This window comes from Notechis scutatus, chromosome 3, assembly GCF_049901735.1.
Source record: "Notechis scutatus isolate UNSWTSFEM ecotype Mainland chromosome 3, rNotScu1.2, whole genome shotgun sequence".
NCBI classification, from domain to species: domain Eukaryota; kingdom Metazoa; phylum Chordata; class Lepidosauria; order Squamata; family Elapidae; genus Notechis; species Notechis scutatus.
The window spans coordinates 92,197,685-92,222,890 of record NC_142011.1 but is presented as its reverse complement, the minus strand read 5'-3'; the positions used below and the strand labels follow the sequence as shown (position 1 = coordinate 92,222,890).

The 25,206-nt window shown below is 39.2% G+C and overlaps 1 protein-coding gene across 8 annotated transcripts in view; it reads right to left on the bottom strand.

Annotated features, from left to right (window-relative positions):
• The window catches only part of NTNG1 (netrin G1), a 268,725-nt gene that overhangs the window by 130,322 nt on the left and 113,197 nt on the right, over positions 1-25,206 (bottom strand). For all 8 annotated transcript variants that reach the window (XM_087960757.1, XM_087960751.1, XM_087960750.1 and 5 more), the window contains one exon: positions 19,788-20,425. In XM_087960757.1, coding sequence (XP_087816883.1) covers positions 19,788-20,425 — 638 coding nt within the window. The remainder of the gene's footprint in view (positions 1-19,787; positions 20,426-25,206) is intronic.

Genomic DNA, 25,206 nt, shown 5'->3' with positions numbered 1-25,206 from the left:
TTTAGAGTACAACTCTAACAAATTTAAAACTATAAAAACAAAAACCAAGAAGTACAAAAACCCTGGTGATTCGGTTATCTTCTAAAATGCCCAAACAACCACCCATAGGGTTCCATAATTCTATTCTAGTTCTGGGTAAAATCCAGGTCTTGATAGCCTTCCAGAAGGCTAAAAATCGCTGGGAGCGAATACAGCCAATGCAAAAGGAGTATAATGTAGAGCCAAACCTAGGGCACCCGATATTTTGTGCACCCCGCATTCTGGACCAGTTGTGGCTTCTGGATGGTCTTCAAGAGCAGTCCCATGTAAAACACACTGTAGTAGTCCCAACAGGATGTGAACAAGGCATGAATGACTGTGCGATGGACGTCATGATCTAGGAAAGAGTACACTGAAACACCAGAAAAATCAATGCAAACTCCCTCCTAGCCACAGCTGCCACTGCTCCTTGAGCAGAAGCTGTCAGTCCAAGAGGAACCCCACATTGTGCATCACTCAGTTAGGGAAGTACAACCTCAACCAGAATCAAAGATGACATATCAGATTGTGGAGGACCCAAATTGCAAAGGCACTCCATTCTTCCAGGGTTGAGTTGAAGTTGGTTCCTCCCCATCCAGACCTTCATTATCCTCCAGACACTCAGTCAGCACCATCACTTGCCTGGCCTGGGGTGGAGATGTATAAACTGGGCATCAACAGCATAATGAAATTACCATATCTTGTGCCACTGAGTGACCTCGCCCAATAATTTCATGTAGATGTTACAAAGGAGGAGCCTCTTCCTGGCCCCCATATCACTGATGGAGCCAGCTATGGAAAATGGAGGAGAACTACTGTGAAACAATGAAGTGGTATGATATCATAAAATGCTTTATAACATTTAAAAAGACTTCTCCTTGGTTCTCTGTTGAAGCATCTCCTGATGGTACACTAAGTATGGTAGCAGCAGGAGGAAAGACTGTTGGATTTGGGGATTTCCTTTCACTGAATCAAATATTCATGTATTCTTATTTAGGATCTTCTCTATTTCAAAAAGAACATTTGCTCCTGCTGCTATTTGCTCACAAATATATGCCGGAAACAAGTATTGTAAGGTTTTGGCTGCTGGATGATCTCCTCCTCCCTCCCTCAATTTTTATTGCATAAAAGCCTAAAAAAGGATGTTCCACAATGTTCTTTTTCAAAGTCACAGAGAATAATCAAGAGGTCTGCAAATGGCAACAATCATTTTAAGCTACTGATGGTGAGAAAAGAATGGAAATGGAGGGGAAAAATGCTCTTTTCTTCTTGTTGATCTCATGCAGCTAATATAAGCTGTTTGACCAAATAACACAGAACATAACTGTGGGTGAGCTTTTTTCTTTTTACAATGGAGAAAGACTAACCTCTCACAGGTGAAATAATATCATATAGTTGGATTTGATATTTGTGGCATTCTAATGTGATTCCCCACTCTCTTAACACATACATACTTTCTATATTTATCACTACACAATTTTCTATCCTCTCCAAAACCCCATAACTATTATTGCTTATTTACTGGTATTTTTACAATACTTAATCTTAACTTAAAAATGAACTGGAAATTATTTTATATTGGTTGTATCTATAGTAAAGCGAGCAATCCTTTTTTTTCTGGTCTTCTTCTGCATGACTTATGAAATCTTCCAATAATATATTGTTCGGAAGATGAAAGTTTTGTAATAAGTGAGAGAATTTATTTAAAGTTCAATTTGGATCTTATGAATGAGTGAACTTGATACTTCTAACAAAAATTAACATAACATAAACGTGTTTTTGCTAGTAGGGGAAAAAGAGACCAAGAGGGCCATAACTGTTAATAAGACTCTTTAAGTATTACATTAATCAAATTTTAATCTAATCAAATTTTCCTAGAACCAGATCTATTAATCATAAAAAAAAATCTTGCATATTTTCCTATTTAATCTTTAAATTTAATTTCCTCACTATGGAGAGAATCATATAATACCACTTAATGTCATATTTTCTTTGGCAAAAATATAAGATTATATATATATGTATATGTATATGTATATGTATATGTATATATATATATATATATATATATATATATATATATCATCAGCTTCTGAGTGAAGCACAGAGCTGAAGACAGAAGCCTGAAGATGATGAATGAGACTTCATCGAAACGTTGCCTAGATACTTCCAATCTTACGCGGGAGAAAACCCGAATAACCAAAGATCCATATGTATGTATGTATGTATGTATGTATGTATGTATGTATGTATGTATGTATGTATGGCATTCGGCTTTGTTCGGGTATTTTCCCACGTCATTGTAGTTGTTCTTTTAAAGTTGTAGCAACGTTTCAGCAGAATCTCATCTGCCATCATCAGGCTTCTGTATAGTGTTCGTCTGTGAGTCAGACTTTTACAGTGGTTTCAGATTTAAATTTGGGGCAGCCTATTGCTGTGCCAGAATGGTTTTTTCTTCATCCTGATTGGTTGGGAGTCTTGGTCTGTGTTTATTGGTCTTGGAGTTTGCTGTGTTCTGCTTGATTGGTGTTTGGCTCTTTTTGTATCTTGATTGGCTGGCAGCATTGTGTTACTTTATTGGAGGCCTTTAGTGCAGCTTGGCTTCGGGTAAATGGAGGGCTATCATTAGTTAGGAAGCTAGGTTTCATCTGGGTGCCTGGTTGGGGTGTGTTTGAGCTGGAGGTATCAGGGGGGATCTGTTTGTGCCCAGGTGTTTGCCTGGCTTGTGGTGTGGAGATTTTTTTGTTTGTGAATGCAGGCTTCCAAATGATTGACAGCCTGGTGGAATCATCTCTTCTATTCATGCTTTCTGGTCTTTTTTCAATCTCTATGGCTTCTCTGATGATTCTGTGGCTAGGGTTTTCTATAGTGGCTAGGGTTTTGGTGCCACTGAAGTTGATGCTATGACCTGTAGCTTCCATGTGTTGGACTAGTGAGGAAGTGTGTTCCAGCTTTTTGACTGCATTTCTGTGTTCATCCAGGCGGGTACTTATTCTTCTATTGGTCTGTCCAATGTATGTGGCTGGGCATGATGCACAGGGGACTTCGTATATGCCTTGGTTTTCCAGGTCAATTTTATCTTTGGGGTTGCTAAGGATGGCTGCTATTTTTCTGTCTGTTTTGAAGGCAGTCTTGATGTGATGTCTGTGTAGTACCTTACTAATTTTGTCTGTAGTACCTCTTATGTAGGGCAGGACAGCTCTTCCATAGGTCTGTTCATCTTCTGGGTCTCTATTATGTCTCAGTGTGTTTTTGTGGATCAAGCTGGTGATTTTGCTTTTGTGGAAGCCATTGGCTGTCAGTACTTTAGTCAGGGTGCATAGTTCAGTCTTAATGTGTGTCTTGTCTGCCAGGCGTTTGGTTCTGGTAATTAGTGTTTTAGCCACGGAGTTTATCTGTGCTGGGTGGTGGTGGGATTGGGCGTTGAGGTAGCGGTTAGTGTGTGTTTTCTTCTGGTATACGGTGTTTCCTAGTGTGCCATTTGTTTTTTTGTAGATTAGTACATCTAGGAATGGTAGTTGTTTGTTTGTTTCCGTTTCCATGGTGAACTTGATTTTGGGGTGTGTGCTGTTTAGGTGTGTTAGGAAATTGTTTAGGTTTTCTTTTCCATGGGGCCAAATAAACAAAAAAATCTCCACACCACAAGCCAGGCAAACACCTGGGCACAAACAGATCCCCCCTGATACCTCCAGCTCAAACACACCCCAACCAGGCACCCAGATGAAACCCAGCTTCCTAACTAATGATAGCCGTCCATTTACCTGAAGCCAAGCTGCACTAAAGTAACACAATGCTGCCAGCCAATCAAGATACAAAAAGAGCCAAAAAGCAGACAGAAGATATTAGAAACAACAATCAAGCAGAACACAGCAAACTCCAAGACCAATAAACACAGACCAAGACTCCCAACCAATCAGGATGAAGAAAAAACCATTCTGGCACAGCAATAGGCTGCCCCAAATTTAAATCTGAAACCACTGTAAAAGTCTGACTCACAGACGAACACTATACAGAAGCCTGATGATGGCAGATGAGATTCTGCCGGAACGACTCAAGTTTGACATCCCTGCCTTAGAAGATTGATTTGCCTCTCAAATTTAAATAGTTACCAAATTTAAATAGTACCAAGTTACTTATATTTATCATTCAGTGGTAGGATTCAAATTTTTTACTACTGGTTCTATGGGTGTGGCTTGGTGGGCGTGGCAGGGGAAGAATACTGTAAAATCTCCAGTCAGAGGTGATATTTGCCGGTTCTCTGAACTGCTCAAAATTTCCGCTATCAGTTCTCCAGAACTGGTCAGAACCTGCTGAATACCACCTCTGCAACCATTACATTAAAACCATAATGAATTGATGACTCAGTTCCAGGCATGATTACCATTTCCATTGCCCACACTGAAAATTCTACATTGCTTTGACTCTGGCTTCCGAATCATCCTTTCTCCTTCCTGAATCCTCCTTCCTGAAGCTTAAAATTCTTTCCTCAATATTAATAATAATATTCTACAACAGTTCCTTTAGTGACCATTCACAGTTACAATAGACCTGAAAATGACCTATTGCTGTTTTTCACACTTTCACACATAGGTTCACATGAGAAAAATTCAGATGCTTGACAACTGACATATCTATGATAACTTGAAGATGCTGCATAGGGTCACATGATCCCCTTTTGTGACCTTCTGACAAGCAAAGTCAATGGGGAAGCCAGATTCACTTAACGACCATGTTATCAACTTAACAACTGCAGTGATTCATTTAACAACTGAAGCAAGAAAGATTGTAGAATGGGCCAACTCAACAAATATCTTACTTAGCAATTGTGGCCGTAATTTGAGGACTACCTGAGTAATTATTATTCTCTACAGCAAGTTGCCGGACACCATTGTGTTACGTTTTTGATGCTAGAACCAAAGATGTATAACCACTTGAATAATACCTACTATGTGTATTATTTTTAATTGTTGAAGAGTGTTTCAATCTGATTTGGTTTCTTTTATTATTGTGGTTTTTACCTTACCTTTTTATTCTGCTTTTTTTAATGTATAAGATGCCTATAAAAGAAAAAAAACTGTAGACTAATATAGGTGCATATGGGCGTGCATGAGTGCACCACCGTGCCTACCGTACCTGTCCTATTGTCCGCATTTATTCGTACCTATTTCCTGTATTCTTACTCATATTTATACTTATACCTATTATCTTGTAAGCGATTGAAAAATCAAATAAATAAAATAAATATGGTATGGCAACCACGAAAGTCTTGGAAAAGATACTCAGGTACAGCAATGTGTCTATTCCTACAAAGATAAAACTGGCACAAGAAACTTTATTCTCTGTGATGTTCTATCGAAGGGAAAATTGGACTTTGAAGCAGCAGGGTCGAAATAGAATTGATCTTTTGAAATTTGGTGTTGGAGAAGAATACCACAGCCAGCCAAAAAAAGCAAACAAATGGATTATAAAATAAATAACCCAGGGTTCCTTAGTCAAGTCCCAAATTATTGATGTATTATGTGCCAGCAAGTCTTCGTTTACTATTAACAACAACATAGGTAAGATTTTTTTTCCCCATGATGGTCTGTCTCTAACCTAGATTGCCAAAAGAATCTGAAGTAGGATAATTTGAGTCTGATCATTTGTGCCTCAGGTGAACAAAACTGGGTTGATTTGTTCAATGATCCATTTATATGTTTTCTTGGCTGGCCAAATTACCAGGCTCAAATTAGCCAGAACAAACTGCCTATCCTGAATGTATAAACTGTTAAGATATTCAGGTCCTTTAGAAGCAAAATCATAGCCACGAAGCAGCTTTCCAATACAAATAAAGGTATCCTCATCTTGGTAGCTCTCCTGATATTCATAAATAAAGTGCATATTTACTAAGAGGAATTTGCTTGCTATCAAGCATAAAGTCAAATCTGGCTAACTACTGTTTAGCCACTTTTTTGAATATAATTGGCAAAATCGATTTCAAACACCTATTTGAGAAGTTTTATGACTGGATTGAAGACAATATCTTGGCTGAAGAACAGGCTGGCTTTAGGCCAGGAAGATCCACCATAGATCAAACAATAATACCATAAAACATAAAAAGGAAATACACCCTTAGATTCAAAGGTTCTCCTTATGCAAATTTTGTAGGTTTTAACTCTGGGACTCCATATGAAGAGAGCTATTGTGAAAAAAAGCTTACTAACGTTGTCCTGACATAATATATTGGCTATTTACATTAACCAGATATGTGGATACCATGGATCCTTGTTCTACTCTCTTTCTTGTCCTGGGGCATTCTGTTTCTATACTTTCTATTTTTAATTTAGCCTCTTCTTTATTGTAAGGGTTCCTCAGAAGATCATTCAGGTGTTCTAGCCCCATTAGTAGATTCCATATTCTGACATGATGTAAACAATCAAGGCTTTCCTGTAGTCAATGAAGCCAAAATAAAGCTTCTTCATACTCTCTTATGCTCTTTATTATCCATTTTACCTGTCTGAAGAGCTTGGGAGGAGGACAGTCTGAAGGGAAATCTGATTTAAACACTACTTCAAATCCTGCAACTGGAAGAGAAAGAGACTAATCTTCATAAGAGTAAAACCAGTCTACTCTAAGTTGTAAAGATTTTTTTTAAATTAATCAATTTTGATTAACATCAGAAAAATGATTTTAACAGTTAACAGCTACTTGAAGCCTAACATAACACTTTACAAATACTGGAAAATACATGAAGTAGATTTATTTGTTTGTTTGCTTATTTCTCAAGTTTCTACACCCATTTCAGTAAATGACTCTTGGTGGTTTACAAACAACATCATAATACTAAAACATGACTAAAACACAGTTAAAAACCTGAGTTTTTAAATATTTTAGTATTTTTTTGTATTTTAATCTTCGTTGAATAAACTACATATTATTCAATTTAAAAAACCCAGAGTTTCAAACAGGTTAAAATTTACAAATAAAAAAATAAATTTAAAAAATCCAAGTTAAAAAGTTAATAAGGCTACAAGGTTAACAAAGTGGAGAGAGAGCTATCAAGTCACCTGCCGTAACATTAGACATACGGGTAGGATATTCTTTAACTATATTCATGTTTTCGACAGACAACATCCTAACTTTCATTTAAAAAAAAATCACTTCTTAAAATCTCAGTAGTGAGTATTTAGAATTATGGTAGAATTGTAGGCCTGCTACTGAAGGGAAAAACATGGTGAATTCTCCCTCCCTCCTTCCCTGAAGAATAACACATTCAGGTCTTGAGGTAGATTAAATTTAAAAACGGTAATGTGAGGGACAAAAACTGAGCTGCTGTTATTGCAGGGACACAGCTGGAAAACCCCAGGGTTCAAATATTGGAGATTCCAGCTGAGAGAAGAGTATAAAAATAAAATGAAAGGCTTAATGTTAGATATTGCAAAGGGATTGAAGATATTTTAGGTTTTAGACTAAAGCAGCATTGAAGAATTGGGAAAACGGTCCCTGGATTTTAGCTTGACTGCTTTCTGAACTCTAAGGAGGAAGGAGACATTACAGCAATGGAAGTTTTATCATTTCACATTTGAAGTATCTGACTTCTTCCAAGTAAATTCACAGAAAAAAGAAATATGGGCATAAGCAAGTACTGCTGCACAGATCATTTTTACTGCATTTCTTTCCCACCATTCTTATTCAGTATTAGAAAATAATTGTTGACTTTTTACTTTAAAAGAGTAGAGAAATGTATTAAATTCATATGCATTTCAGTTACAAGAGACTTAGGCAAGCATGGGACCGTTCTATTTTTCACTGTAATTTTAATCTTTTATCCACCTGCAAAGATGTGTGACCACATCCATGAACCTGGCTTGTTTTGCTACATAAACATTCATTACTATTAATCACAATGTAGGGCATAACTAGAAAATCTGGCCTCGCATATATGCTTTAGAACTCAACTTGTACCAATGTCAACCAGAGTAGGCAATAACAAGAAGCTGGGACAATTACAATTAAAAAATTCAAGGATCATTATATTCCTTATGGCTTTCATATTTGGGGTGTAAAAATCTGGACAGCCACTAGATGGTAAAAAAAAAGAGATTCCCTTTTGCTGACAGTCATCCTAGGCTCAGATGTGGTAGTCCTTGGTTGTTCATACCTACGTTAAGATTTGACTACAGGTAGTCCTTGACTCACAACAGTTCATTTAATGACCATTCAGACTTATAATGGCACTGAAAAAAAGTGATGTATGATCCTTTTTTCACAAATGTGGCAGCATCCACATGGTCGTGTGATCAAAATTAAAATGCTTGGCAACTGACTCATAGTTATGACGGTGGCAGCGTCCTGGGATCACGGGATCACTTTTTGCAACCTTCTGACAAGCAAAGTCAATAGGGAAGCCAGATTCGTTTAACAACCATGTTTGTAACTTAACTATTGTAGTGATTCACTTAACAATTGTGGCAAGAAAGGTCGTAAAATGGGGCAAACCTCACTTAATAAATGCCTCGCTTAGCAACTTGAGTTTTGGACTCAGTTGTGGTCGAGGACTACCCTGTATAGCATTAGACTGGCTAAATGAGAAACAAAGTAGAAGAGACTTGCACCAGAAGTAGAAAGGAAAAGGAGCCGATATTAAACTGAGCTGTGGTGGCGCGGTGGTTAGAACACTGTATTACAGGCTACTTCTGCTGACTGCAGTTTTGGCAGTTCAAGTCTCACTGGCTCAAGGTTGACTCAGCCTTCCATCTTTCCAAGCTGGGTAAAATGAGGATCCAAATTGTTGGGGGCAATATGCTGACTCTGTAAACTGCTTAGAGAGGGCTGTAAAGCACTGTGAAGTGGTATATAAGTCTAAATGCTACTGCTATTGCTAAGCAACAGTTTAATGTTACCTCTAACATTAAACTGATCACTTGTATGTCTTGGAGTAGACGTAGGAATATCTGGGTCAGACGCACCAGAGCTCTTTTCATGTAAACCCCTTTTCCGCGTTCTTTATAAATGTTTTCCATCCAAGTATTTTAAATAAACTCTTAAACTGATCCAACATATCCAAGGACTGCAAAGTACAGATAATGGAATGTTTATCTGCATTGCTAAGCTTTATTTTTTTTTTAAAAAAAAAAGTTCCTATCAGTGATTTATAATGAAAAGAGGGCAGGAAGCCTTCTCTTGCCTCCATTCCTATTCTCACCCAGCAAGACTTTATTTATACATTAGTGGACCTTTTTAGCCATTACGACCATCTTAATGCAGAAGTTAATTAACACAAGGGCTATAATTTAATACAGTTAATGCTACTTGATGCCCTTTAATGTACCTTCCATTAGTGATATCATTGTACTAGTACCCTGTAAATTAAAACAAGATCAAGATGAATAGAGGCACTCTTTAATTAAGGGACTAGCAGACTGAACTCGTCTGTTATTCACTTGAGAAAACAGTCCTGATTTAGTGAAGCAGGCTGTTCATAAGTCGGAATTAGTTTATGAGGATTATTAGGTTTCTCAAATAATGGTAGCACAATGAAGTTGCTGAAACTGCTAACCTCCACGTTTTCTCTTTTTTATTATCTTAATAAGCATTCAACAAAAGGTAGCAAATGAAACTTCAATAAACAACAATGGAAGAGATTAGGTGTTTATCATCAGAATGCAACATTTCCAGCCGAAATGCAATGTAAATTAGACAAATTTCACAGCAAAATACAGCTAATTGACAAAAGCAAATTGCACATTAAATGAATAATGAGTCTTATTTTCATTGCATTGAAAAGGATTTTCTTTAGCTAGTAAGTTCTATGTGACAGCTTTCATGTGCTTTTCCCCCTTACTTCTGTTTCAAAGGCCACAGAAAGCAAGCAGTATAATTAATAATTATCTACTTTGTTCCGGCTTTGATTTATTAGTATTGGAGTTTTCAGATGGATTTTATACACTATGAGCATTCACAGACATTAACTACCTATTAATGTATATTAATAATTATATTTCAAGCTTTCATCTTATATCTTTTTTCAGATATAAGATGAAAGCCTGGATCTATCAATTTGTGTTTTAGGATTTCACTTTGATGGCATAACTGTACGTGTTATTGTTATTTGATTGTTGATCTGAAAACCTCTATATAATGTTCAGTCATAGTTAATATAGTACATTTAAATCTGGTTATTGTTAGCTACTTGGTTTGACTTTAACCTGTTTAAGATCTTGAATATAAGAAAATATTTACTTTCTACTTTCTCAAGCTGTCCCTGCATATATACCAAGAGACAAAAGAGAGCAATCTGCAAGGTTCCAAGTGAAAAAGTATAAAATACTGGAAAATTGGCCTGATTTTCTTAGGCAATGTATGCATTCCAATTCTGTATGTAATTTAGTAATCATATTTTAAAAATCTGCAGAAAACATACGTACCTTGAACCTGCATAAAATTAGAGGTTATTGAGTTATTCATTTCAAAGTGGAAGAGCAAGATTAAGTGCTGTGATATTTCTAGCACTGAAGCTATGTTAATATGCTCAAGGGTAGGAACATAATTAATTTAGTTTGTGACAGTGACGAATATCTGTAACTCGGGTGGAAGATGAGGGTGGAGCTTGTGAGTTGGTTTCCAAATGTTTCAATACCAGGCTAGGTAACATTTTCAGCAGAATTTAGGAGATGTAAGTGTCAGTGTTCTTCTGTTTATAAGGGCTTTGTGTGGTCAGTAGGTCTTGTGATGGTGAGGTCATGTCAACTGAGGGTCATATCAGGTCAGGGTCTTGTGATGTTACCTAGCCTGGTAAGAAAATGTTCGGAAACCAACCACAAGCTCGGAGAATGCAACAATAGATTCTAATGCAAGATCCACAATGTCAAAATAGCTACATCATAAGTAGCTATACTCATAAGGAATTAATGGAAAGTGATGATCAGATCATCTTACAACACCTGGCTAGCTCCTGAATCCCCCCCCCCCGCAAATAATGTTGGAGATCAAAATGGATGCATTTGGTGGTATTCCAACTGCTTATTGGAAGCTTAACTTAGTGCCAGGTTTTCCAATGTTTATGGTTTCAATAGTTTTATTATGATTTTTATCTTATTTTATTATTGATGTCTTTTTAATTCTTGATTGGGAGCCACCTAGAGTTTGGTATAAGATGGGAGACTATATAAATGTTTTAAATGAATAAACCACAGAAATTTGAGTATAATTTTGCTGGCCTTCACTCTGCATTATATGCACTCAATTTTTTTAAAAACATTAACACTGACTATTGCTCTGAAAATTTTTACCATAAGGTAACTATGGAATTTTGCATGTGCATTTGGGCGAATATCTGCATAAGCTACTTCCTATAATATATCGCCAGTGTGATGGAAAGCAGCCCCCCACCCCCGGTACTGTGATGTCCCAGGATGGGGATACAAAATAAACACAGTCACAAGAACAGGTGAAGCCCCTTTTATTCCTTCATTTGCTTCAAAGCTCCAAATATCCTTGACTGGAGACAAAAAACTCCCCCATAAGCAGTTATGAAAAGGAGGAAATGCTGTTTAAACTAAAAATGCCTATAAATTAAAAAGAGTAAAAACAACACAAACCACACTGAAGCAATTAAGGAAACCAAGCAAGATAAGGGCTTGAAGACGTCCACAGATATCAGAACACACACTGGGAAGGACGCCAAATGACACAGTAGAGATATTTCCAGCACTGGCCCATACACATGTCCGTCCTTTTAACCAGTTCTCACAGCTGCAGCCCATGAAGGGGATCAAGGCCCTTTCCTCCCCCATAGACCACGTCTCTCCCTTATCCTCTCCTCCCTGCATGCCCAAGGATGGAGAGGGGATGGGCCTGGGTCTTCTGCTGACTGCCCAGCCAGCCTCTGCCCTTCCCCAGCATCCTCCACAACCTCCAGAGCCACACTTCCACTCCCTGTCAGCTGTTCCTCTTCTCCATCGGAGTCAGTCTCCAACAGGGGCACGACGTGTACAGTATTTGTATAGAATTATAATCACGAGGTAAGAATATGAGATATGGTAGAACTCCCCCCCACCTTTTTAGTTCATTTTCATTTTTAAACTGCTGAATTTTGGCACTTGAAATGGCAGGAAAGGGAAAAACTATAGTCCTAAATGGCTAGAAATAATATGTAAGCAAAAGCTAAACATTCTGATCAGGTTCTTCCAGACATCACATGCTTACCATCATATAGATAGCAAGGACAGTATCCAGGACTGAAAGCCTGCTTCAGGTTTTATCAGTGGGAGACAGGTAAGGATACAGGAGTTGAAATGAAGGAGGGTGGGGCTAACAAAAGGTGTTTTATCAGCACCAGCTACTTGTAAGATGATGACCAACAACAATGAAAAAGAAAGTCACACAGATGTAATCTACTAGGATAGGATTACACGGCAGATAACTATATATCTAATCCTTTCTAGTATATGTTTGATACTAGAAAGTTTAACAAGCCATGGCATCAGATAAAAGCTCTCTGCGATTTCCTCTAATTTTTAGAATGAGTGGAGCAACATTTTTGCTGTTGATCGTGGTGGTGGTTTTTAGTAAATTCTATTTTGAAGAGCTGATTATTTTTTAAATGCTTGTCCTTACAAATACTTTAATTCTCTCTCTCGCCTGCCTCCCTCTCTCTCTCTTAATATTTATTAGAAAATGGTCACTTAAAATGAAAAACTAAACCTCTTGCATTTTAAAGTTTTGGGGTTTGGGGTAATTGAGCTTTCTCTGCCATGTGACTTTCTTAGGAGTTTGTGTTCTTGTATGGAGTATTGTTTGTGTCACACCAAATGCTTTAACCTAATTAAATGAACTAGGGAAGTGGTTCTCTACTTGTGGTCCCCCCTGGGGGGGGCATGATTCATCACAGGGGGTACATGAAGGCTTGAAGAAATCTTGAATTAAATCTTGAGTTAAATCTTGATGGTCCATGACCACAAAAGTTATTTAAAGGGGGTGAAGAAAAAGTTAAGAACCACTGGACTAGGGATTATGTATAAACAAGCCAATGGAAACACCATTGAACTCTGCTACAGATTTAAGTTGCATCTCCTAAACCTAAAATACTTTAGGATGGGAAGAACTTTCCATCAAAATATACATAAGCTGCATGCCTTTGACAGGAAGGGAATATGCTATAGGTCAATATTAATGTAACACGTACAAATAGGGTATCCAAATAACTATTAGTCAAACAATAGTTATGCATTTAAAGAACAGTTATGAACCCCAGAGCACTTTACTGTTTTGACATTTCAAATTAATAGCTGTTAATACATGCCAGAAAAAGGGCAGGAAGAATGTTAACTAGGACCACAGCTATTTTTTTCCAGTCTGAATTATTTCTTCTCATTAAAAACACATTTGCACTAAGTGCCTGTGTTGATAGGTTCAAATCAGAATAAGTTCCTGCTGTATGCTTGATATGCTATGTGATTTTAAAAAAAAAACCTGAACAGAACATGCAAATGTACTATTAACATCTACAAATTAAATAGCTTTTTCTCTCTTACAACGATGAGAAATTCCCCCCCCTTTTTTTTGTTACGTTGAAATGGACAGCTCCTTGTGCCAAAAAAGTTGACATCAGGTGTCATCCGTTTCACTGGTCAAATATCATGAAAATCTTAGGGGAAAAATGCAATTATTTCTACTTCTGGCAGGAAAACACGTCACAATATAGCCTCAGGGTAAAGTGGACACTATTGTTTCTATGACCACAAATAGCTTTCTCCAATCGGGCGCCCTCCAGATGTGTAGTCTAATTTCTATAATTCTCCAGAAGTACAGTCACTACTGTGAATTTTGAAGAATTAAAGACCACATATTGGTAGACATCCATTTTGAAGAGAGAGTTGTAGAAGATTCCTAAAGGCAATTCTTGTCTTTGTCATGTATGGTGAGAACTTCTAATGCATTTCAGAAAGGATGAGTACAGTATTACTTTGTATATTAATTGTTATTTTTATATTTAGTATAAAATATTAAAAGTATATTAATAATATACAATATGAGTACAATATCAAGTGAATGGTATGGTGATATGAAGGGCAATAGATATGGATACCACTAAACTTTAGAACTAGGCTACTTATACCATATTGGTTTCATCTGCCAACAAAGCATCAGATATCATGTAAGATTATGATCATATATTAAGATTGGGTTCCAATCATGTAAAGAAGTCCCAATGGCTGTTGACTAGATTTTCTGAATACTAACATGTTTTTTTCTAACATGCAGTGCCAAACTTCTTTCCTTGTACATATTCAGCGATTAAAGATGCCTTCAAGCTTTCCTAAAGTTTACAAATGATTGTAAAATAATTTAGTTGTTGCAGATAAAAGGAGAAGTTTTGCAAGACTTGGAAGACTGAGGCAAAATTCTTGACTGGATTCTTGCATGCATGGTTCTTGAGACAATAATGCAGATGCACAATCTAACACATTAATAACATAGATAAGATCAAAGCTTGTATACCAATGGATTGTCTAATTCAGTTACAAATTAACCTTCACTTTCATCTAATGTTGGGCAAAACAAATGCTCATCTACTCTTGCAATATAAAGCAATAATACATATTTTCTCTGAGTACAATGAGTTGCATGGAATACTTTAGTCCAAACAAGAACCTTAGTGATTTACAAGTGCAGTATTTCTCCCTCTCCCCCCCCTCAAATTCTTACCATCATATTAGCACCTTTCATATAATTTTATGCTTACTGAACTTTGTGACAGTAGTTTCCACTTTAAATGCAGCAGGACAAGGATTGACAATACTGAAGATATATCAGCCTCTTAGCTAAAAATTAGCCAGCTAGCTATTTTATAGACAAATATAGATTGCTCCTATATATAGTAGATCTTAGTAAACTATGCTAATCCCTACAGGGGACTTAACTTTAAAAATCACTACATTGAGTTTTTATTTTCCCCTGGCATCATAAAATTCCAGATGCCACAGCAATTACTGCAATGTTAAGTATGAATCATATAGTTTCATTAGAAGGAAAAAAACCAGTGATCAGGAATAACAAGCTTACTAGATTAATAAAACAGCAAATTTACTTTCAAATGATAGCATGTGTCTGGGTCAATGCACTGCAGCAGGGAAGCAAAACATAATTGTCAAAGATTCATAATTACATTTTTCCTGACTCAAATGACTTAAAATAAAAAGCAACCTATCTTTTCGTGCTTAGTTCTACACACAGACGTTTGAATAGAGTCGCCCTGTGTGCTTGTGCCTTAGTTATCTGTTATTCTAATAATGTTAACCTATGAGGGGTATCACACTGCAGGCCAGATCTGGTCTGCAGGGTGCTTAGATCTGGCCTGTGCGACCACCCTGGAAACAGTGAAGGACCGCCTGCAGTGACTCTGCCAGCAAAAACAGAGCTCAGGAGGGCCACCACAGGAGGACTTCCCAAACCACGTTTTCACTGGCAGCTTGGGCCACTGTACCGCCGACACGAGTGACATCAAGCTGACCATGCCCACCCTGACCACGCCCACCCAGTCCTGAGGTGAAATACAACCTTGATGTGGCCCTCAATGAAATCGAGTTTGATACCCCTCATCTAGAGGCATCAAAGTGTTTACAAGGTTTTGATGAAAATCTAATGACATTTTGGCCCTTCCAAATTTTGCAAGATCATAGGTGGGAAAATGCACATTTTATTTTTGTTAAGAGTCCTTTGGAAGCACTTTGGAGATCACTTATACTTTGGTGGCCACAGGCTGTATGGTCCTGACCTCTGGCTTAGGTAATAATTCCCAAAAGTTAACACTGTTAACGTAGTGCCGTAGTTCATATAAAGAAAAGCAATGCTACTTATGAAATCATGGACATATCTCCCGGATATATTCTATAGCAAGGGTGTCAAACTCAAGGCCCATGGGCTGAATCCAGCCTACAGGGTGCTTAAATCTGGCCCGTGGGGCTGGACTGGAAATATCAAAGGACCACCCCGCAGTGCCTCTGGTGGCTAAAACGGGCTGCATACAGTTCCCCCATGCCTCATTTTCAATACTCCATGGCTTCCTGCAGCACTCTGCCGGGCAAAAATGTGCCCCAAAACAGGCTGAAAATGGGATGAAAAATGGGCTGAAAACAGGCCAAAAAACAGGCCCAAAACAGCCCCCCAAAATGGGCTATATCGCCCGTTTTCAGCCAGCAGATGTTGCAGAAGGCCATGGAGGGCAAAAATGAGGTACAGGAGGGCCATTTGTGGACCCCCTGTCCCCCCTTTTGGCCAGCAGGGTGGTGCAGGAGGCATCTGCCCTGATTCCCTGCCGCTGACCCCACCCCGAAGAGGAGAACTACAATGCTGATCTGGCCCTCAGAGAAATCCAGTTTGACACCCCTTTAACAACTGTTCAAAGTTGCAATGGCCCTGAAAAAAGTTACTTACGATCGATCCTCACACTTATGATCATCACAGAATCCCCAAATTCGTCTGATCAAAATTTGAGCGCTTGGGTATCGGCGTGCATTTACAATGGTTGCAGTGTCCTATGGTCATGTGATCTCCATCTGTGACCTTCCAGCTGGCTTCCAACAAGCAAGTCAATGAGGAAATCTGGATTTGTTTAGTGACCATGCGATTAACTTAACAATTGCAGGGATCCATTAAAATGCAGGGATTTGCTTAACAACCATGCAAAAAGATTATGAAATAGGGCACAATTCATTTAGCAACTGTCCTGCTTAGGAAATTCTGGTCCCTATTGTGATCATAAATTGGTCCCTACTTGTTGAGAAGTAGCAACCTCACTTCTGATTATTATTTTTTGATCTTTACTGTATTATTTTAGGAATGCAATCCTATGTTGAAAATCATCCAATTGAGAAATTGGACAATATTGGTAGACATTAACCTGTGGAATATTTTTACTGGCCTAGAACTGCTGGCACAACCCAGAGATGCATAAAATGAAAGATGATAATTAAATATTATCAAGAGGAAGGCAAGGTGAAGGCAGAGACAAAGGGGACCACAGCTATAAACAGTTTAGGATTTGTTTGCCTAGTCCTAACATGTCTGCCATCTTTATGATTTTTATTCTGTTTTTATTTTTTCTAGTGTATTTTTCCATTTGCTCATTGACAGAGCAAGCACTGGAATTAGCAGCCATTTTATTGGCACAGAGGTAGCAAGGATTAGGCATAGATGATTGGTCATAGAAAAATGAAAGGCTGCTTGATCCCACAGTTACTTTTGAATGACAGCTCCCCCAAATCTCAACGAAATGCTCTCTTCAAAAATTAAAATCATCTCTTGAATTCCATATGGTATTTTCTTCATTAAAGGCAAGACTCCACCAAGAAGTATTCATCAAGAAGCCCCAGTGAAATGAATACATTTGAGCAGCCTGAGTTACAAAGGGTCCATTGTCATAAATCTTCAAACTCTGGCAATTTCATATGGTTCATAGTAACATTGTGTCTACTTCCATTAAGACAAGCACCTCCAGCACTAAAAAGACATTTACATTTTTTTCTTTTGTATTTATTTCATTAGATGTGACATCTCCTTAGATCAGTGGTGGCTAACCTTTTTGGACTCCTGTGCCAAAAATTGTGCACACGCTTGCATGCCAGCACCCAGAAGGCAATGCACATGCTCCCCTGAGCATGCACCCCCATGCGCCGGGCATCTCTGTGCATGTGCATGAGACCCCCCTGCATGTCTCTGTAGATGCGCATGTAACGCACGTGCCCTCCTGCTCCCCCACGCATGCACACCAGATACCAGACAGTCAGCTGCCAGGCGGGTAGCGCGGCACATGCGCAGTAGGGCTCTTCCGGGTGACCTCTTGCATGCTGGCAGAACTGGCTCTGCGTGCCACTTCCGGCACGTGTGCCATAGATTCACCATCACAGCATTAGATAATGCAGCATTTCTCCTCTGTTTCTGCCTAATACAGAAACATGGTGGCTCAGTGGCTTAAAAGAGGCCACCAGAGAAGGTCTGTGGTCCAGTGGTTTGAACACCACATGATGGAGTGAGTTCCTGTCACTCGGCTCAGCTCTTGCCAACCTAACAGTTTGAAAGCATGTAAATATAAGCAGATAAATGGGTACCACTTCAGTGGGAAGTTAACAGCACTCCATGTTTTGCCACACTATGCTGTGGTGTGATGTAATGCTGGCCACATGACTGGGCAAAACTTCTTTGGACAGCACTGACTCAATGGTCTACAAATGGAGATGGGTACTGTCCCCTAGAGTTATTACTAACAGAGTCAGTCAAGCCTGCAGAGACTTCTTTACCTATACCTGTGCCTAATACATCTTCCATATCCAGATCTCTAAAAAATAATAGTTTTAATTTACACCAAAAAATGGCGCTGAATGTGTTAACCCTAATGCATGCTTCGTATACACAACTTTTTTCTTTTACTTTTCATTCAATAAAAAAATACTTCTAAACCACTTAGCAACTGGAGCTTGCCAAGCAATCATCAACACACACATCTCGTGTCTGATGCTGTAAATCACGGGAAGGCAACCAGGTAGCTGTAAAGAATATCACTCCATCCAATCCTAGGCATGGCTTCAAATGCCTACTGCAGGCAACCATTTGAGAATCCTGACAAAAGTGACCTGTTTCTTCCCTGTGTCCTGCTTTGTGAAAAAGGAAGAAAGGAAAGAAAGACTGTAATACAGAAAATGAAAAAAGGAAGAAAAGGAAGGAAGGAAAACTTTGGCCATTATTGTCATGTATGAAGGTCAAGTGTCTCCCCAAAGATTGCTGTTGTGAGAACATGGCCATTAAGAAAGAAAAACAATACCCTAACGTTCATTCATGTACAGTAATTGTAACTGGTGTTCGACTCGGTATCATTGGACTTAGAAATCAATACATTAAAAGTGGTCCTCAACTATTACAACTTACAACGATTCATTTAGCAACTGTTCGAAGTTACAATGGCACTGGGAAAAGTGACTTACAGCTGGTACTTGCATTTACAACCATCACAGCATCCTCACGGTCACGTGATCACAATTTGGGTGCTTGGCAATCAACGGTTGCAGCATCCAGTACGAGCCTCTGTGGCGCAGTGGTTAGAGTGCAGTACTGCAAGCTACATCTGCAGCCAGCTGCCTAGAGTTTGGCACTTCAAGGTTGACTCAAGGTTGACTCAGCCTTCCATCCTTCCGAGGTGGGTAAAATGAGGACTCAAATTGTTGGGGGCAATATGTTGACTTTATAAACTGCTTAGAGAGGGCTGTAAAGCACTATAAAGCGGTATATAAGTCTAAGTGCTATTGTTATTGCTATCCTGGGGTCATATGATTGCCGTTTACGACCTTGCCAGCCAGCTTCCGACAAGCGAACTAAATGGGGGAAGCCAGATTTGCTTAACAATTGTATTATTAACTTAACAACTGTAAGTGATTTGCTTAACAACCATGGCAAAAAAAGATCATAAAATTGGAACTTAACAACTATAAGTGATTTGCTTAACAATTGAAACTCTGGTCTCAATCATAGTTGTAAATTGAAGACTACCATTATAGATTGTTAAATCTCTCTCTCTCTCTCTCTCTCTCTCTCTCTCTCTCTCTCTCTCCCTCCCTCTCCCTCTCCCTCCCTCTCTCTCTATATATCTACCTACCTACCTATGCAAAGGTTGTATATATTTTAAACCACAATAGTTTAATAATTCAATTTAGAAAGGGAAAGGAAAAGGAGATAAAACAGGAGGTTAATGTGATTGGAAGAAAAAAATGCACATACACTTGTTTATGTTCTCTTACCTTCCAACTACTTTTATGTCAGAGATTGCATAAAAGTGGCGTGTCAAGTGCTGCGGATCCACATATAATTCCCCAGTTGCTGGCCTGAGCAGTCTTATCCTCAAGTCTGTGACAGTAAAGAAATCTCTTAGGTTCTTGGTTGTATCGAGCTGCCCATAGAGAGAAGCCATATTATGAAGCCGAGGCCCAGCAAAAAATGCAAATCTATCCTTAATCTCAAAGTGGAGGATCTTACTGTTGGCCATGTACCCCGTGGAATATTCTTCTGTGCAAATGATTTCTAGGACTGTCTGTTGAGATAAATCCCTCACTGTTTTTGGTTCCATGTTAAAATCATTTAGACAATCTGTAGCATAATATTGGTATGGTTGCCACGTCCGACCATAGTCGAGGGACTTCTCCAGGATCATTAGGTCTGGGCGGCCGGATTCAAAGGTGATGACTATGTTGTCCGTGAGTTCGATGGTTTTGTTCCAATATAGGGTAATGTTCACTTGGAGAGGCTTTGGGTAACCTTTCCAAGTGGTCGATTGCCAAAATGTATAGGGATGCCTTCCTTCGGCATCAAACATCAGTTCGGGTGGATGTGCCAGTTCGTCAATGGTTGCGTCACACTCATTGCACATGTAGGGATTCCCCTGGAAAGAAGGGGAGAAAAACAGCTGTAAGAAGTATGGTCACCAGGATAAAAAGGTTTCTGAGAGAGCAGAGCAACTGGTTTCCAATATCAATAGCCATAGACTTATATACCGCTTCACAGTGCTTTACAGCCTTTCTAAGCAGTTTATAGAATCAGCATATTGTCCCCAACAATCTGGGTCCTCATTTTACCGACCTCGGAAGGATGGAAGGCTGAGTCAACCTTGAACCGGTCAGGATCGAACACCTGGCAGTGAGCAGAGTCAGCCTGCAATATTGCATTTTAACCACTGCACCATAGCTCTTACCTATTCAACCTATCAAATAAGAACTGGCCAATTTTGCCTGCTGGAAAGAGCTGTAGTTTAGGTTAGGTTGGAGAAGTTGGCAAAAATGGTAGTTTCCAGTAACCAGTAGGCTTGGTGGCTGAGAATACTGGGAACTGTTCAGTAACATCTGGAAAACCAACCACAGAGTTTCCACCTCAATTTCAGTAATTTAAGGCATTATTTGATATACGGAGTATCCTTCCTTATGAAATTAATTTAAAAATGGATGGGCAGGGGGGAAGTTTGCAAATGCTTATTCAAAACCAAATTATATGAATTTATTGGATTCCCTTGCACTTCCCAGAAATTTTTTAACTCTGTAGAGTCTCCCTTTAGCTATACAGAAGGGAAAGACTAAATTGTTCTGAGTTGTCACTGATTCACCCTGGGACTTCTTTTATGCCAAGAGTGGGTTCTACCACTGAACCACAGAGTTATAATTCTGGATTTTGGACCTCTTCCTACAGGCCAGATTTCAATTCTTAATTGTAATAGAAGCTTTGCAAACACATTTTTTCATAAAAGGAAAAGAAAACAATAAAGAGGCCAGGGCTCTTAAAGAACAACAACAATTTGACATTATCACAGATAAAAATAAACTTCTCAAAGTTTGAATTTCAAGAAGCATCCAGTTTTCTGCTAGTTAAGTCATCTATGCAAAGTCAACATGCACAGAACCATGTGGAAGAAGTAAGTTTTAAAGTAGCTGAACCATAATGAGGACAGCTTTCTAGACAACACATCCCCACCTTTGTTATTTCATGTTAAACCCTTGTGCTTCTCTACATGAATGCAGTAGAACACTTTTTTCTACACCTATTATTCTTAAATGTTGCTTGTTTCCCAACATTCCTCAAATATTTAGACCATCTGAATTGCCTTTGTGCAACATGCTAATGGAGAATCTGTAAAAATAGATTTTTGTAAAAATATATATCATTGTGTATGATAACATTCTTAAAGAATTAGGAAAGCAAAGAATGTGGATTTGGGCATAATTTTCAGCTTGTAAACAAAAAAAAAAAAGAATTCTAGATATATGGGACAAGATATGTTTGAAAAATTATGGCTAATTTTTGCTGAAATCTCAAATGTTTCAAAGATAATTACATTGCGTTCAGTGACTGAAAACTGGACCTCAGCATCCTGGATAGCTTTTGACCCAACCCATGAACATAAAATCCAAATTATGCACAACAATTTTAAAAATCAGACGGTGAAAGGGGAGGAACACCAGGGGTGGGATTTAAACTTTTTAACAACCGGTTCTGTGGGCATGGCTAGGTGGGCATGGTGTGGCCATATGACTAGGTAGATGTGGCTTGTTCTTCTTTTCTTTGCAACACTCCTCCCTTTTTTGCCTCCTGGGCCTCAGGGAAGCCTCTTGGTGGGAGGCATTTTTGCTCCCAGAAGGCTTCCCTGGGGCCCAGGAAGGCAAAAAAATTAGCCTGGGGAGGCCACACTCCATTTTGGGCCTCCTGGGCCTCAGGGAAGCCTTCTGGGGGTTTTTGCTCCCAGAAGGCTTCCCGGGCCCAGGAAGGCAAAAAATAAGCCAGGGGGACACGCAGCATCCATACATGGCCCATTGCTGGGCCTCCTGGATCTGAGGGAGGCTTCCTGGGGGGTGTTTCTGCTCCCAGAAGGCTTCCCTGGGGCCCAAGAAGGCAAAAAGTGGAGCCTGGGTGTGTGTGCAACCCCCTCACTCCATTTTGGGCCTCCTGGGCCTCAGGATAGCCTCCTGGGAGGGGGGTTTGCTCCCAGGAACCTTCCCTGGGGCCCAGGAAGCAGCAACCCCCCGCTTCCCCCCCCCATACGCCCCATTTGGCCTCCTGGGCCTCAGGGAAGTCTTCTGGGTGAAGCAGTAAGACAGTGAGAGGGATCCTGGCACAGCTGATCATCGGAACAGATGATAGTTGGGAGCGGGGAAAAGGGAATATCTTAAGGAGTTACTGGACAGGGGAGAATGCAGTCAGCGATGTTGGGCATACGTGCATACATATCATGCATGCGTGATAAGGACTGACTGGGCAGAGAGGGGAGGGGCAGGCAGAGATGGGCAGGGCCAACCCGGGGCATGACTTGCTGGTTCTCCAAACTGCGCAGAATCATAACAATCGGTTCTATAGAACTGGTCTGAACTGGTAGAATCCCACTCCTGAGGAACACTCAATTCAGCATTAAAGCACATGTTTCGAATGCAGAAGATAATAGGTTTAATCTTTGGTTTCTGAAAGTATAGTTGAGAAAAAACTGTTTTGAAACTCCAGAAAGTTGCTATTCATATAGCAAAATTGGTTATTCTCAGCATAGAAATCGAATTACTTGGGTTCAGATTCTATTTTACTTTGTTCTCAGATTTCTGACAATAAGAAACTTTAATGAAATCAAAGGCACAGTCCAGCTGTGCTTAAGCACTGATAAATTCTACTGATTCCAGGAGCAAAAAAAGTATTTATTTTGACAGGATTATCATAGTGTTTCTACCAAATCTAGTTATGTCCAGAATCCAATTTTTCCCATCGTCCCTCAGCATTATATCGATGACTATATATTACACTAGCCCAGTGTAGTTATTTTACGGCTGCATTTTTATCCTATCAGACTGGACTTTTCCAATAAAACAAAATGTCCAATTTATTTATTGGAACAAGAATTGTCTAGCCTTGCCACTTGCTTCGACAAAAACCTTTCCACACACTTGTGCGCTTAGGAAATGCTGATGTTCCGCTTAGTAGGATTTCAAGAGGAAAAATTAATATACCCTGAGCAAGCTGCCTATAATCAACTCACAAACGATGAACAACAATGCAATAACTCTGGATTTGGCTTTAGACGTATGCTGTGTTCCTTCACGGAAAGGATATTGCTTATCAGCACAGTTCATATAAACGGTTCCTTCTAACTCAAATGGGCTGGTGCCTATCAAACAGTGTGTGGGAATTCCTTTCTAAAACAAAATGAGTTATACCATCACCTTTTCCCTTTGTCCCCTTGGCCTCTAATATATCATTCCTAACAGTGTGCTCTTTACAGATGTCTTTCTTTAAAGATATTTATGCTGTTGTCTACAAATCATTCCGTGGTGCTGCATACTATAAGCTTAGAGACTTGGTCCAGACTTCTGCTCCCATATTAGCTGCTACAGGCTAGCAAGCTACCTTTCTCTCTCCCTCCTCCTTGCAATCCCGTAGCTGCTTCTTCAATTTATCAAGGCCAGGTAATCCGCCACCTGATTAGGTAGGTGATGACAACAGCTCAGCCTGGATGGCAGCCTGAGGTGGAAGCTGGAGATATGAACTTTGTGTTTATATATAATCTCACCAATAAATGGGCAGCTTTTACTGCTCTTTCTCTGTAGGAAGGTGAGAGTGAATTATTCTCCTCTTGACCTTTTCCCACATTAACTTGAGTTGCTGCCACTTTTGCCTTCACTGCAAAAGGCCATCTCATTTGGAGCCTGGGAGTATAGCTTGAGTATGCTGTTCCATGAGCATTACAACCAGCTCAAAATCCTGTCTCTTAAATCATCCGTGTATCAATCAGATCAGCTGTTGCTGGCAGCTCAAATCCAATGGATTACAAACTGTGATGCATGGCTGCAGCTTAATGCCGACCTTGTTAGTGGCAAGCACAGCACGGACTCTGTGACACTTTGAAGAACCCCACAGTCTTACAGATAGATCTGGATGGAAATGAATTTGGTCCATCTTAAGGTACGAGTCAATTGTTGAGCCAGCATGTAGAAAATTTAAGACACAGAAAAGTGGAAACTTTTTTCCTAAAAAACAATTGCTACCCACCTGCCTTCAATCAAGGACCTGTATACTGCATGAGTCAAAAAGAGGGCTGCGAAAATATTTACAGACTCCTCACATCTTGGACATAAACTGTTTCAACTCCTTCCCTCAAAATGATGCTATAGAGCACTGCACACCAGAACAACTAGACACAAGAAAAGTTTTTCCCCCGAAAGCCATCACTCTGCTAAACAAATAATTCCCTCAACACTGTTCAACTATTGCAAAGTCTGCACTACTGTTACTGTTAATCTTCTCATCACTCCTTATCACCCATCCCCTCCCACTTGTGATTGTAGGTCTGTAACTTTGTCGCTTGTATCCTTACGATTTATATTGACTGTTTCCTGGTATGATTTGATTGCTGATTGTAGCCTATGACTGACTATTAAGTGTTGTACGTTATGATTCTTGATGAATGTATCTTTTCTTTTATGCATACTGAGAGTATTTACACCAAGACAAATTCCTTACTTGTCCAATCACACTTGGCCAATAAAATATTCTATTCTATTCTATATTCTCATTTCACCCCATAACAACAATCCTGTGCGTTTGGCTAGACAGAGAGCCCCAAATTATGAAAGAGATTCTGTGGCTGAAGATGGACTTAAACCTGTTTCCCCAGAACATCCTGAAATGAAGGGGAAATTA